The sequence below is a fragment of the Taudactylus pleione genome, unplaced genomic scaffold (assembly GCF_031769625.1).
Source record: "Taudactylus pleione unplaced genomic scaffold, aTauple2 ptg000256l, whole genome shotgun sequence".
Taxonomy (NCBI): Eukaryota; Metazoa; Chordata; class Amphibia; order Anura; family Myobatrachidae; genus Taudactylus; species Taudactylus pleione.
The window spans coordinates 17370001-17386950 of record NW_028284658.1 but is presented as its reverse complement, the minus strand read 5'-3'; the positions used below and the strand labels follow the sequence as shown (position 1 = coordinate 17386950).

Genomic DNA, 16950 nt, shown 5'->3' with positions numbered 1-16950 from the left:
AACATGACAGTTATGGGGGGCATCCACTAGACGATTTTATCCCTGTCCAACCTCTTAACGATTTTCCCTTGAAGTTTCCCTTGAAATATGATCTTCCACTCTGAACAATTTGCAAAGGATTTGCAAAAGATTTGCAAAAGATTTGCAAACGATTTGCAAAAGATCTAACAATAAACTGTTGTTTTAATCTGTGATTGAGAGCTTTCAACTATAGTGGGCAGACAGTGGTTCATCGTTTGATCGTTCAGCATGAACGATGTGTAAACGATGTGTAAACGATTTGTAAGCAATCAAGTGAAATTGACCTGCATGTTCAGTCGATGGAGGAGACGATCAAACGACCAGCGGGAGCGCGCATCGTACATCGTTAGAAACAATTACTGCACGATTTGCAAACGATGTTCGAACGATGTTCGAACGATTATCGAACGATTTTATCATTATCGTTCAATCGTTCAACTTTATTGTCTAGTGGATACCCCCCTTTAGGAGCTGAGTGGCTGGTTGTTTATCACTCTGCACTTTATCACTTTCCAGAGCTTAATACAACTGGCCCATTGTTTTTTTTAACGTCCTTTGGTAATCTTTCTGAAATTGGAAATTCCAGAAAAATAATCTAGTCATTGGTAATATGTGAAATGTTCCAGAAGCTGGATTTGAAGCACATTCCTGAACTTGACACAGTTTCTTTAAATCACACAATCCCTTCCTTCCAAGATTTTTCAAAGTTCAGATTTCCAGGCATGCTGTGAATGCAAAGGCGAGCTTTCCTATAAAACTATGCAGAATAGACATACAGCATAAATATTGACAGGCAGGGCTTCCTAATGTGCAGTGCTTTGGTGTGATCCTGTTCAGAAGACCTGGGTAGCAAAAGAATAGCATTGGAACCCCACCTCTGAGTAGAGGATGTGCTGAAACAGTACCCACTTTATTTATTTAAATATAAAATTACATTTCCACATTATGTTGAAACACCATGGGGGTAAACCACACTGAAAATACTGTAATAAAGAGAAACTATTTCCACAGCATAGCTTCTACTGATCATTCCATCACTGCAGATCAAGTGGCCACGTATATGAGCCCTTAAAGCTGTTGGATCGCTTTCCTTTTGTCTGTTAGCAATGACTGTTATGCATTTACCTCGTGTAGTACAGAGCATGATGTAAGAAAATGAATGTGTGCAGTTTGTTAGAGGGTGTGAACTGTTAAGCTTTTTTTTCCTTCTAACAAAATATAGGTTTCTTTAAAAAAAGGTGTTGATCATTCCTTTTCAGAGTGAACATTATAAATGTAGGTTTCAGAATTTAATTAACTCGGCTAAAATCTCTACAGCAGCTCCAGACAAGTCTCGCATCACAATTTCTAACCGTAACTAATGGCCAAGGGCTGTGTAATGAAAACATTGCTCACATTGATTTTGTGACACATATTTTTGTTGACCGTGTCCAAAAGATTAAGCTGTAAATACATTTTTATAGTACATCCTTGTTTCCTATACTAAATTGACACTATATTGGTACATCACTGTTCCTATTAGCAGTTGAGATTTTCTATTGCTTTTTTTGTTATCCTTCATATTTATATCCCATTAAACTTTCTACGTTGAATGAATTGCGTTTGCATGTTTGAAGAGAACACGGCTTTGGCTTATTTGTGGGTGGTAAAGTACACCTGTTGGTTACATGCTTTGGTTGCACCCATTTTGTGACCAGTCATGAGAATGAAGCCTTCAATTCCCAAGAAAACTTTGACATCACAGAGGCATTTTGTGTTTCCCTTAATGGGCTACATTCTCAGGATACTAATTGCTGCCTAAACTGTGTATAGCTGACAGGTGCACCTTTCGTAATAGGAAGAGCTTTACCGTATTGTTTGCCTAAGTTCAGAGGTTGTCAGTCAGTGGAAATAGTAGAATGAAGACAGTTGCTCTTCTGTTTTTCTTAAATTGTGTAAAAATGTTCTTTCTGTATAATACCACAGTCACACATTTATTTCATTTTGGTATGCACATGTTGTGACTTCTCTTTCTACTGTTGAGTAATACTTGGTAATGCATATGCCTGGGCAACTGCTGCAGATCAGAAGTGTTAGAGGGCATGCTGTGAGCCTGCCGTTCAGCCATTTGTTGCTTTAAATTCTTGAGTTGCTATATAATGACAATCTCAGAATAATGTGCTTTTAAGGCTCATTCTCGGGGGAAAAAAAAGTTTTTTTTTCTTTTCAGTTTCTACATTCTGAGGATCTCTCTCCCTTCCCCCCCAATATGCTTTTTATTGAGGGGTACAGAAGAGAAAAAGGAGGGGGTTTAATAACTGTGGGTAGGAAAGTGTTTCATGGGGGAAATAGACACAAGGTAAAGTAATAGCCAGGACCAGTATTTCATAAGTCAACACTACAACACATTATAAACTAGCCAGCCACGGTTTGACTTAGTTGTTGGTGGACTCATTTCAACTGAAGTGTGAGATGTGAAGTGTATTACTGTCGAAATAATAGAGTAACCGTCCGTTTGTCACATTCAAGCAATTTGACCCATTTAATCTGGTAGGAGGCAGAGGTAGAATAAGGCACCATCTCTAAATAGTCTAATAGTTACATATTCTACTTTGGAATGATCAATGGATAGAGATGAACTATTGCCACTTCTGTGGTTGACTCTTCTTCCTATCATTTTCATGATTAAATTAAGAGCCTCTTTCCAGAATGGTTGGGTCATTGGGCATTCTAAAAAAAAAACTGTGGACACTAGCTTGCTTGGTTACAATTATAGAACTTTGAGTAGGTAGGCCACAATTTGTGTAGTTTGGCGGGGGGTAAGGAACAGTCTATTTAAAAGTTTGGCTTGCATTTCAGTATAATTAAGGCACTTCTACTTATGTTGGGAGATGGTGTTAGATAGGCTCCAATATCTGTGCTTATAACGTTGTGTGCATTTCTGATCCCCAATGTATTTGAGGAGTGCTTGGTGGGTGATCCCAAAGTGTATGGGTTTATAGGTTTGTTTTGTTTTTTTAGGACAAAACATTATAGGTTTCATTTATATACCGGTTTTGGAATATCTTTCTTATGCTGCCCATACACCTACCCGACCAGCATAAGATCCGATTCATATACGATTTCCCTACGATTCCCCGGAGATCCCTGGCAGTTCCAGCAGCATGTTTGTTGTTTTTCTTTAGCACAGGATCTGTCGTAAGATCGATCCTGTGTCTCACAGGCTCATAAAAAAAGTAATTGAAATGACTTGAATTGCTGCACGATGGATCGCATGAACAAAATAAACGGCATGATCTGCACACGATAGGATGGAACATATGGGCTGCACAGCTGGTCATACGATCCTATTATGGGAGCGCGCATCGGATCGCATCTTACTAAAATAATACATGATTTTCACAAGATCCATCTTATGACTCATTGAAAATCGGGTAATCAGCCCAAAATCGTGTAGGTGTATGGGCACCTTTAAACAGTATAAAGCGATTTCAACTAATTTTAACAAAGGTGCAACCTGTGCTCTGTGACTTCCCATAAAACACCCTTAGTATTATATCTTGCATGTGTCACTCTTTCCATTGCTCTGTGCTGTGCAAAGCGTACCAGCAGTCAGCCTGTTACTTTCTATAGACAGCAGTTGAAACACTGACCACTGTAAACTAAAAGGTCAGCCCACTTCTTGAAAAACCAAGCATGTTTATGATACCACCACTATACAGAATGGGTTTTTTTCTGGAGTATTGCAATGTTTTGGTGTAACTGTCACCTGCTTTGTGTCACACTGTTCCTGAATACAGACAGTAGAGCAGTGGTTCCCAAAGTTTTTTGAATCACGGCACCCTAGTGCATCAGAATTGTTTTTATAGCACCCCTAAGTCAAAAGTTTGTTATTGAGAAATTCAGAAAAAAATGTATTGAAGTGATATAAATTGTGTTACCTATCATCCTTATGGAGCGTACACACGGTCAGATTTGTCAGACTTGTCAGATTTGTCAGATGAACGATTGAACGATTAAACGATTTGAACGATTTGACCAAAATTTTGAACGATTTGAACGATTGAACGATTTTTGACTGCATTAAAATGAATGGAATCGTCCAAGTCTGACTGCAAACACATCAGATATCAGAAATCGTTATCTGACCATCGGGAACGCGCATCGTTGATCGTCCATCGTTCAGGCATGTCAGATATGAACGATTTTCCTTCAGATATGAACGACTGAACGATTTTTAAATCGTTATCGTTCATATCTGAAGGAAAAATCTGATCGTGTGTATGCACCATTAGGTTTGGTTATATAGTGGTGGACAGGTTTGTGCACATATTTATGGAGCGTACACACGGTCAGATTTGTCAGACTTGTCAGATTTGTCAGATGAACGACTGAACGATTAAACGATTTGAAAGATTTGAACGATTTTACCAAAGTTTTGAACGATTGAACGATTTTAGACTGCATTAAAATGAATGGAATCGTCCAAGTCTGACTGCAAACCCATCAGATGTCAGATATCGTTATCTGACAAACGGGAACGCGCATCGTTGATCGTCCGTCGTTCAGGCATGTCAGATATGAACGATTTTCCTTCAGATATGAACGACTGAACGATTTTTAAATCGTTATCGTTCATATCTGAAGGAAAAATCTGATCGTGTGTATGCACCATTACACTACATTGACCATGAAGAAATTGATTTGGTGCTGGACCTCCAACCTGAGGCACCCCTGCAAGTACCCCAGGCACCCCTGCAAGTGCCCCGAGGCACCCCAGGGTGCCTCGGCACACAGTTTGGGAACCACTGCAGTAGTGGTATACTCTCCTAGTTAATATTCACTTTGCTGATATGCACAGAGATGATTACAGGTTAATAAGCCTATGATGTAGTTAAGTCCCTTCTACATTTTTCAATATGTTTGAGTAATAGAAAATGTATGTTTCGTGACCAAATAAAAAAAAAAAAAAAAAGACATTAACAGCAAAAAAATATGTGGATTATATGGCATGAGATTGTTTACACTGGGATAGTTAGATGTTAGGTGATCTATGCTGCGGCCACTATAACTTTTGTGTAAGAATGTGCAGGATGCAGTTTTGTCTGGCATTCAGTAGAATAGTAGGGTTTTTAGCAGGCTATAAGATTGTGATGCATGAAACCAGGTGATGCTTATGCCCAGGAGGCAGTTACCACTTTCAAAAATTAAAATGGTCAAAGTATCATTTTGATTCCTTCTGCTTAACTAGAATATGCAAACTAAATCTGGGTACACACTAGACATTGTGTGTACCCAGCAACGGCAGATGCGACTGGACGATATATCGGGCAGTCTGTACAGATTGCATGATCTGGTGTACATCAGCCCGATATGTCGTTCCCCCACCACATCCAGACGCATGGTGTCGTTCCTCGAACTTTCAGATTGGCCTGTGCTGTAAACTGATCAGAAGATGCGACAAACGACGCACGGGAGTGCACAATAGTGCGTACACACTGGACAATGTGGACAATTTGTTCCGATTCATCAGAAAATGGCATTTCCTCCAATATATCGTCTGTGTACCCAGCTTTACTTTAAGATCATTATTATGCAGAATGGTAGCATATGGATTGATGATAGAATAATTACAGTAAAAATAGGCCCCCTTAACTGCTGCCATATTAATATTACATGATTAAAGTGTCACCTTAATGCACCCAGTGAATGCAATAATATGGGGTATTACTTGCAGCACAGTGTCCTTGAAATTCTTTTTTTTTTTCTTTCTTTCACAACATGTTTTCTTATGAATACATACAGCAATAAAAAAATAAAACGAACAGTGTGATTTTATAACACCATTTAAAGTCCACCATTTTAAAACCTGAAAATGTGAAGAAAGTTCTGTTGTAGTTTCCTCTTATTTACCCCAAGAAAAAATAGATCCAAAAAAGGAAGGAATCCAGTGTTTACATTCTTACTATTTGTAGGAGAAATAGGAGCCCATCAAATAATCCTTGTCAGAATAAGTGAAGAGAGAATCCGCACCTTCCAGAGAACTTTTCCTATCTCTCATTTACATGTGACCTTATGTGGGAGTTCATTTATGCCATCCACTGAAGTAGAAAATAATACCAACAGATGGCTACGGCTAGTAGGAGTATATTAACTAAGTTTCCTTCAAGATTTTTTCCCTGTGGATTTATTCTGAACAAGCTTATTTGATGTGCTCCCATGTCTCCTAAGCTAGTAAGAATATAAACACTGGATCCTTTCCCGTTGAGATCTTTTTTTTTTTTTTTTTTTTCCCCCTTTGGGGGGAATAAGAGGAAAGAACATGACTTTCATAACATTTGCACTTTCTAAGGGAGGGCTTAAGATGATGCCATAAAATACTACACTAATTAATTAATTTTTTTATATTTCTGTTTCTGCATGTATGCATAAGAAAAATATCTTTGTGAAGGCAAAAGAAAGAATTGGAGACCCAGCATAATGTATTCAGCACATCCGCCTCTGTCTTCACCTGTCTGCTGATGTCTTGTCTTAGGTGTCAATATCTGATATCACTGTACTGCTCCCACAGGCAAAGATGATGCGCGCATGCAGCTGGATAGTGTTCTGCAGGATGTGAATGACAAGTACATACTACTTGAAGAAACAGAGAAAAGGGCTGTTTATCGAGCATTGGTAGAAGAACGAGGGCGCTTTTGTATGTTTGTGTCTTTCCTGAAGCCGGTCTTGGTAAGTGCTGAGCTAAGCTAGGTTTTCTTAAAATCACTGACACAATCGCACATCGAAGAGTAATAAATAAATGGGCTGTTATTGATTAAAAGACAGGCAATATAATTGTAATAAATAATGAACATTCTTAGAAGGGAAATGTTACAAATGGGATCCTGAGATTTTGCATATGAACCAGTCCTATTGATATCTTTGTTGGTGACATTACTGTTGTATTGATGGGAAAGCCTTTATGCACATAACGCACAAATAAATATATAACCGCTATATAAAATGGAAAGTGGGGTGGAGGGAACAAAATTACTGACTCGGGTAGGTTGGAAGAATAGTTCAGTGTGTGGCAAGTAGTTGATTATGAAAACCACAGAATCATGTACTAGTGTATCAAAAAGGTAGAATATAGTATTAATGGTACAAAAGTGTCAATTAAAGAGAAGAAAAGGGATCTAGGTGTCACTATTGCAGGTGACTTAAATTTAGGTAGACAATCTAGCAAACCAGTAGGGATGCCAGACAGATGGGGAGAGAAATTAAGGTAGAAATATAGTGGTCCCTCCATGTAGGACATTAGTATAACCTCTCCTGGAATTCCGTTTTGGAGGCCATATCTCCGGAAGGACGTAGATAAATGACAGATTATGTAAACAAAGTCAAATAATAAAATGGTTTATGGTCTATATCACAAAACTTAGGAGGGAAGTCTAAAATAACTGAATAAGTAAAGCTTGGTGCAGATAACTTAGAAGGGGGACACAATAGAAACTTTTAAATGGGATGGATACAGGATCCCGGCGTTCGGGATCTCAGCGTTCAAAATCCCAACACTGGCATCTCAACAGGGTTAGCATATTGACACTTGACGGTCGATATCCTAACACTCTCCCTACCATAACGCTCCCTTCCCGGTGCTTAAACCGAACCACCCCGCACCCTAAACCCAACCCTCCCCCAAACCACGCTACTTATTTTCGGGATTCTGACAGTTGTATGGGTTCCGGCGTCTGCCTTCTGACCGCCAGAATCCCATCTGCCGGGATATTGAACGTATCCCCTTTCAAATATAGGGTTTTAAACGATACAGGCATAAAACATTTTACGTTGAAGAAAAGTAATGGAACAAGAAAAAACGGGAGCACAGCATGTCAGTTGGTAATTTGAGAGAATTAATTTACTGATAAGGGAAGTAGAAGGGTGTTGGAGTATAATACTCTAAAGCTGGCCACACATCTAAAGATTATCTGTCCAACCAGCCAACTAGTAGATTGTATTCCTTACCAGATTTTCATTCCAACCAATCAGCAACTTGCTCCCAGACGCTGAAAAATGGACCAAAACTGTTGTATAAACAAATAGTTTAAATCAAACATTTAACAAACTTATCTGACGACCATTTTCATCTGTTTTCTGGCATTTAGGAGTAAATTTCTGATCATCATTTACTCCCATTCCTTACCAGATTTTCATTCCAACCAATCAACAAGTTGGCTGGTTGGAAGTAAGTTGTTCTAGTGTGTGGCCAGCTTTAGTCAGTGGTTCCCAAACTTACTTGAATCATGGCGCCCTAGAGTATCAACATTTGTTTTCATGGCACCCCTGAGCCAAAAGTTCCTTATTGAGAAATTCTGCAACAATTATAAAATTAACTAAATTGTGCTTATCTGCCGTCCTTGGGTTCAGTTATGTGTTGGACAGGGTTGCTCTTCTGTTTGTCCACATTTTATGACTGGCAGCCACCAGCTCTGGTTTTACCTGTCACATGGACTCTAAAAAAAAAAATCTGATTTAGATCCTGGACCATCAACACGTGGCACCCCTGCAATTGCCCGGCGGCATCCAGTTTAGGAACCACTGTGCTAAGTGAAATCAGGGCCAAATTAATTTAGCCCCATGAACTTAATGGGGTTGAAAAGGGTTGCAGCCTCTGGCTTTATTGCCTGGGGCTATTCAATTGCAGTCCCTTTTTCACCAGAGCTTCTTTTTAACGCCAGTTAATTAACGCGCATTAACACACAGAATCCATGACAATACATTAACAGGATAGTAGCACCCGTTAATATGCTCTTTAATTGGGGATTTCTGTTCAGGTCTGATGAAAAATATCCCCATTAAGTGCTACCTTTGGGGGATCAATTAGCCCGCTGTATTTTACTGCGGCTAACTGAATTGTCCCCTAAGAATACTTGGCATGTACTGGTTAAGTGTTTTTCTTTTTCAGGAAAATAAGTCCTTCTGCTATGCAGAAATGTAGCACCTATATATAACCTGGAAGTGTTATTGAGGCCGGCAGGAGATTCATACTTTAATGTTGCCTCTTCTTCCATTACATGGTCGCAGTCTTTGTATCTGCCATGTGGTTCTTCATTTGTTGTAGAACTAAGTCTTAGCATGCCCTGCCTACTTTTTACTGCATGGACTTTTAGTTCCACAACAACACTAAATAGTTCCTGAACTGTTTTGGTCCATGATCTCGATTAACTTTAATTAATGCCATTGGATGTTGTCATTTTGTGCCTCTGATTATTTCCTACTTATGTATTAATAGGACGAGGAGATAGGCATGCTGGGAGAAATAACACATTTACAAACCATCCTAGAAGACCTGACAAATCTGACTGCTGAACCAAATAAACTTCCCCCTTTGAGTGAACAGGTGAGGTTAATCCTTTTTTTAATCAATCTTGAGGGAAGTCGTACACCGTATACATGTCTTGTATGAGTTATCATGTAGCTGGAGTAATACAGTGCAGTGTAAAACTTTCCATGTTTTTTTTTTTTTTTTTTTTTAAAGAACGCATTGCTGTTGTATGTTATCTGAGCATAGTCTCATCTGCTCTAATGGTTTTGACACTGCTGATGGTGCTCTTGCAGCTAAGGGGTCAATCTCATTAGCCACGAAGATCTCACTGGTGCGAGTCATCGCGGCAATGGCCGCTTTCTACGGCAGCCCGGATTCACTGAATTTTGCTTGCATCCATATAGGGCTCAGAGCAAAATTCAGCGAAGGGTGCTAGGTGCGGTCCGTTGCCGGTGTTTTAATGCTGTTGCAACGGCAACTCGCACCCTTCACACATAATAGGATTGACCCCTGGGGTTCGATTATATATGTCAGACGATCACAATGTCTACATTCATCATGATGACATGAGAATGTCAACATGGTTGTAATGCTGACATTAAACAAGTTGACATGTTCATGATGTTTTCATTCAGCATGTCGACACTGATGTAATGTTGATATTGTTAGACTGTCGCCATGCTGTTTTTGTTCTCACACTGTTGCTAACGCTAACAGACCTGGAAACATTAACATTTTGACAGTCAACATTTCCAATGTTGACATTGTGTCTATGTTGACATTTTGCTGGTGCCAACATTAATGGCCTGGTGATCAGCAACATTGTGACTGCATACCAGCTAAAAATTGTATGTGGGCTCTTTTATTATTCTAAGCTAGAAGGAGTCTACACATGCTTTTAAAGTATATGTTAAAATTGCATATTTGCTATTTTTCTGAGACAGTCAGGCCGGTATCTTGTCAGCAGAAGAGCATATAAGGCAGTCCAGTAAATGCTTCTATCACTCGGAGGCATAAAAGGCTCCTCTTACTGCACACAGACCTCATTCTATCCAAAAACAAAAAAAATATTTTTCAAAGAAATCAAGTGACCATGAATAAAAGTGTTACTTACTTTGACAACCCCTAATCCCTCTTACACCTTTACATGTTCATGTAGGGGCTGCCAAATCACCAGATCCACATAGTAGCTGTAATGAAAACTCTGTTATTTCCCAGTGATTCCTGGTCATTTGTTATTGATTACACCATCCTATCATTGGTCAGTGTTCACATTCTTAGCCATTTGAATCGTACTTATACAACTGAGGCACCCATATTGTGCTCTGAACTAATATTTGACTAATAATCCCATCAATTTGCTATAAACTGTGGAGTTTATGTATCAAGCAGTGAAAAGAGTGGAGAAGTCTCCCATAGCAAGCAATCAGCTTCTACCTTTCATTTTATAGAATGTACTTGAAAAGTGCTTCTTCGAGCTGATTGGTTGCTATGGCCAACTTCTGCACTGGTCCATTTCTCCACTGTTTTCACTGCTTGCTAAATCATCCCTTAATATTACTAAAGCAAGAGGCACAAAGTGATATCACTGGCTCCTAGTGAATAGCAGATGAGGATATTTTTATGTGTAGGGCGACATGTACACTTTAAATAGCAAAATCATTTAATTATATATGATTTTTATTTGTGTCTGGTAAATTGGTAGTCCGTGAACAATGCAGTACCTAATCTGCATCCTGATCTAACAGAAGAAGCGTGAGAAGTGACTCAGTGCTCTTTCATTTTCCTCTTCACAGGTGATACACGATCTGAAGAACTCAGATTACAATTTCATTTACCAAACCCCACCCGCTTCACCAAGTGGAACCTTATCACGAAAGGCCAGCACCAACAGGTATTATATGGAGAATTCCCAGCATTTGTTCTGTGCGTGAAAGTGTGTAGCCAAGGGCACATTACTTTCTCCTTTTAAGTTGCTGTATGAATCTAATATCACTCACACCCAGGCTTGTCCTGATCTTATGTTTGCTTTTTTCTGAAACTGTATGTTATATTTACTATCTCACATAATACATCGGTTAAGTCCTTTTAAACATTGCATTAATGGACCACAAAAACTCTGGAATATTACCAGTGTATTTCTATTAAAATGTAAAGTATTAGCTGTTCAGTAAATTACACTCAGGTGTAGCCCCTCCCACATCTTCTTTAGGACCTCATCCTAATGAATTCTGATAGTACTAAAGCTGGGTACACACTAGACCAGGAGTGGCCAACCAGTCAGGGGCAAAGAGCCAATAAATATATGTAGTCAAGTTAAAGAGCCGATATCATGTGCGTACCTTCTGCGTGCGTGCAAAAATGGGGCGTGGCCAAGCTGTCACAAGGCCATGCCCCATTTTTGTGTGCATGCCGATGTGACATTTGCAGGAGCATGACCTTGTGTCACACCCCTGCAGTAGTGCCCCTTATGCAATGCCCGTTGTATAGTGCCCCCTGTGGTTGTACCCCTTATGCAGTGCCCCCAGTGCTTACCTGACTTCACTCTGGGCACTGCTGCCGTTGACTGCTGGATTTAACTGAATCCAGCAGGCGCGCAGGCTCCTCACATCGCAGATGACATCATGAAAACTTGTCAATCACACCCTGTCTGCTAAATATGAGTATCAACTCCCACTTTAGATAGATGCCTGCTGCTTTTTGATTAGAGAGTATGAAGGCCATATTTTGTTAAGAATACATGTACATTATTTAATGCATAGAATTCACCGGATACCAACAGCGGCATGCCGACAATCAGAATCCTGACACCTGCAGGTAATTCCTCTAACCGTCCCCCTAACCCTCCTTTCCCGCAACCAAACCATAACCCTACACCTAACCCTAATACTTACCATTGGGATGTCGGTGGTCGGGATTCCAACTGCTGTATTGCTACATCTCATTTTGGCTTGGTGGATTTTTAATAGGGGAGGTGTGACACCACAGAGCAATAAGAAAGTACAAATGTCACCTCCCTTCCAATTTATTATCCTACAGGACAGAAATACAATATTTTCAAATAAATTGTTATTACATAGTGATTATCCCTCCACAAATTTTTATATTGAATTCTCTAATGGTTACTTGAATCCTCCTCCTAAAAAGTACTATACCTAATAGAATGCCAGGTGAATCTGTCTTCTCCCTCCCATTAGCCTAAGCCTGCTACTATTGGTATTGCTAGACAGTCAGTAAAGGAGATGAAGGAGAAAGGCATCAGAGCTATACAAATCCATATTAGAAAATATAACTGAAATAAAAATGTTCTGTTGGAGGTGGGCACTGTGAGGCAGAGGTAATGATATGGTATCACTAAGCGTATTCCAGCTCTTAACTGCACCACAGTAATGCCAGACTCCACACTGCATGTCATTACTAGAGCTTGAACACACGTGGTCTGTGTACAAGCCTACATGTTGCCATACTTGTTCACTTATATCAAACATCAGTATGTATGAAAGCAGATAGCGTAGAGAAAATCACCCTTCTCTACGGTATCTGCAAACCTAACAATTTTGTTGTAGCCGTGCCATTCAATTGTTTGCAGACGGAAATTTATTTAGATGTTGTTGAAAAACGATGAGCGTGCTTTTGTGGCTTATTGTTTCTTTTTTTTTTTTGCGTTCTGTGCAGCGGTGGCTTCTGTGGAGTTCCTGCTGTGCAGGAGATCTTGCGATGTTTGCGAGATATGCGTGCACAGCGGGGCGGGCCAGAGAGCAAGACACCGCAAACCAGCACCAGGTTGATGCGCTGTGGGAATTGCAGAGATCACCAAAGTGGGGAGTATTCTCTCCCCCACTTCAGCAGCCGAGATGGTAATACATCTAGGCGTTATTGCTTCCTGCAAGGCGAAGCAGGAAGATCATTGTGCTGCTACAGTACTTCTCCCCATAATCTATTATTGCTGTTTATAGTTGAGACTGCTTAGTGCAGCTGTTCACATATGTTTCATTGCATATCCGTGAGATCCATCTAATATGTTGTGATTTATGTTATTAAAGACACTAACTTTTGAAAGATTTAGTATGTGTTCAATGGACGATTTAATGAAATGATCAGTTTAATGCGGCTACAGCATATAAAGTTGTATATAAGGTATATTTTGTTTATTTCCTTCAGTGACATGTTCATGTTTTTTGTTTGTACATCTCGGCTTTTCTTAACAGAAATCAGTAGTGCCAGCTAAAACGGCTGGGTTTTGTCACTGAGATTTAAGCTAAACGGGTGTATTTCACTTCCTGCCTTTATATGTAGATTTGGGAGCTGCACACACTGCCTTTGTTATCCAACCTTTCTACAACAAAGCGCAACCCTTTCAAACCCTGCCCTTCTCCGAGCTTCTGGATTCTGTCGCTTTGTTTTTATTGTGACGTTGTATGTTTTTGTATGCAGAGATTTTTTTTGTTTTGTTTTTTAATTGGGGAAACAAGGCCATAGATCCAGGCACATGGCCGTGCTCTCTGACTTGCTGCCAATTAGCCGGAAGCCTCTTTGAGAGGAAGAGATTTAACAGATGTTGGAAAGTATAAAAGAGCAAATGGAAAACCTTTTTTTTTTTTGCAGCTGTTAAAAATAGCATCTGACCCTTTTGTCACAGGCTAGAATCTCATCGCTGAGGAGAGAGGGGTCAAGATGCTCTCACTTCCTAGGATGCAGAGAATAATCACAATTTCTGTGAACCCACGTGTATACAGCTGAGAGGAATGTTGTGGTGTTTAACTGTCTCTGTTTTTTGGATATTGGCTAGAGAATCACGTCACAAATTCTATTCGGTTTTGGAAATGGATTTTTTCAATCCCGAAAGTGTATACCCTGGAAAGGTGTATGGGGGTGATGAACCAGTCCCTATAATTACACGGCAATTGCATGAAAGCACATGCGACTGTCTGATATGTGGTCATGGGTGCCCAAGGTTCATTGGTGTGGATGGTGAGTGAAGGCTGGTCCGATCTCACAGATGAGCTACTGTAGCACAAATTTCTGAAAACATTAATGCTGGCTATGATTGAAAGGTGTCAGAACACAGTGAGTCGCAGCTTGCTGCATAGCCACAACTGGTCAGTGTATGCATACCTCTGTCCACCTCCAAAAGTGCCTGTGCATGTGAGCGTCAGAACAGGACAATGGTGCAATGAAGAAGGTGGCCTGATCTGATGAATGACTATTTCTTTTACATCATGTGAACGGCTGGGGGTGTGTGTGTTTACCTGGGAAAGAGATGTCACCAGGATGCATTATGGGAAGAAGGCAAGCTGGCAGAGACAGTGTGATGCTCTGGACAACGCTCTGCTGGGAAACCTTGGGTCCTAGCATGCATGTGGATGTTACTTTGACACATCCAGCTACCTCAACATTGTTGCGGACCAAGTACACCCCTTCATGGTAACGGTATTTGCTGATGGCAGTGGCCGCTTTCAGCAGGATAATTTGCCCTGCCATACTGCATAAATTGTTCAGGAATGGTTCGAGGAACATGAGAAAGAGTTCAAGATGTTGACTTCGCCTCCAAATTCCCCAGATCTCAATCCAATCGAGCATCTGTGAGATGTGCTAGAAAAACAAGTCAGAGCCATGGAAGCAGCACCTCGCACCTTACAGGACTTAAAGGATCTGCTGCTAGTGTCTTGGTGCAGATACCACAGGACACCTTCAGAGGTCTTGTAGAGTCCATGCCTCAATGGGTCAGAGCTGTTTTGGTGGAATGAGTGGGACCCACACAATATTGGGCTGGTGGTTTTAATGGTTATGGCTGATGGGTGTGTGCATAGGGGATCTAGTCAGCATCCCGGCATGCGGGATGCCGACTGTCTGAATTTGCACCAGAATCCCGACAACCGTATCCCGACCGCCAGCATCCCGAAGGTAAGTATCAGGTAAGGGTAGGGTTAGGTTTAGAGTTAGGGGTTAGTGTTAGGCACTAGGGGGAGTGTTAGGGTTAGGTACTAAGGGGGGAGGGTTAGGTTTAAGTGCAGGGAGGGGGAGGTTATGTTTAGGCACTAGGGGTGAGGTTAGGTTCAGGCATCGTGTAGGGGGGGGATTAGGGTTATTTGTACTATACTTACTGCTGTTGAGATCTTCACTGTCGGGATGCCGCTGTCTGTATTCTGACCAGTGGCATCTCATACCCAACCCTGTGCATAGATGTGTGTAAATTATTTATTATAAAATTGGAGCCTGATTTAAATTCGGTCACCCAAAGTGCATGCCCCAGCTCCCACTGCGCTCACTGTGCACATTAGGGAGAAAGAAGACTTGGGACTGAGGATGTGTCTGGTGTGCAGTAGCCCTAACTGGATTGTTTTAACCAATACCTATCGTTTGCAAAGTATTTTCCAAAGAGAGAGATTCCAAAAATGGTAGTATTCTCCCTTTTTTTTTCCCCCCTGTAACTATTTTCCTTAACCTGTTAAACAGAGCCAGGATTCACAAATCTCTTTACTGCAGCCGTGTTCTAACAAGGTGGAGTTTGTTCCCTTGAGATGATTCAGTCATTTGACTATAGTGTCCTGTTTCAATATAGCCATTTACGGATATATACACATACACATGTGGATATATATATATATACACATGTGTATGTATGTTATGGCACAATAAGCATGCATTCTGGTACTAATCCACAAGTGTCTATGGATAAGTTTCATTTGATCTCCATTATGGCTGAATGGATTTATGTTAATACAATAAAGAGGATGAAATAATAATCTCTGGACATGACCCATCCTATAGGTTTTATTGAGCATTTATGGTAAACAAAAATATTCTGAAAACGCAATAGGTAAAATGTGAATAAAATTAGTGCACACATAACCATATATATGAAAAAAAAATTAACTGGATGATGTTAACTTCTGGAATTTTAAGGCAAGCTGGCATTTAATGCAGTGACTTGTATTTTCACAGCAGCCAAAGAGTCACAGGTTACTAAACCCAGCTTTAACTAATAGCAACAAGACACTTGCTTTCATTTACTAAACAGAACAAGCAAAATTAGTGTGACTGTTGTTGTTTTTTGCATAGTGACTACACAAATCTAAAGGACAAGCCTACCTCAAGCCCTTTCATGTGTTTGTCCAAAACATATATTTAGATAAAAATTGGGGTTTTGCATGATGAACGTATGAATGGGCTAATGCGCACACTGAAAGCGGTATGCATATTTTGTTTGTTTTTAAATCTACATGGAAAGTACCAAAACACTACTTTTAAGGACCCACATTTTAAAAACATGCAATATACATTGCAGTGTCTGGTGTGCAGTAGCCCTAACTGGATTGTTTAACCAATACCTATCGTTTGCAAAGTATTTTTCAAAGAGAGAGATTCCAAAAATGGTAGTATTCTCCCTTTTTTTTTTTTTCCCCCTGTAACTATTTTCCTTAACCTGTTAAACAGGGCCAGGATTCACAAATCTCTTTACTGCAGCCGTGTTCTAACAAGGTGGAGTTTGTTCCCTTGAGATGATTCAGTCATTTGACTATAGTGTCCTGTTTCAATATAGCCATTTAAGGATCCACCAGCTCTGCAGTGTTTGGCAGATCAGTTTTTCTTCTTGCGGTTAGGATTATGAAGGAAACCTACAGGCTGTTTATAAAGGATTAATA

The 16950-nt window shown here is 40.1% G+C and overlaps 1 protein-coding gene across 2 annotated transcripts in view; it reads left to right on the top strand.

Moving 5' to 3' along the window:
- LOC148514993 (protein MTSS 1-like) overlaps window positions 1-16950 on the top strand; it is a 166058-nt gene that overhangs the window by 122720 nt on the left and 26388 nt on the right. For both annotated transcript variants that reach the window (XM_088480706.1, XM_088480705.1), the window contains exons 7-9: window positions 6572-6729; window positions 9272-9379; window positions 11101-11198. In XM_088480706.1, coding sequence (XP_088336832.1) covers window positions 6572-6729; window positions 9272-9379; window positions 11101-11198 — 364 coding nt within the window. The remainder of the gene's footprint in view (window positions 1-6571; window positions 6730-9271; window positions 9380-11100; window positions 11199-16950) is intronic.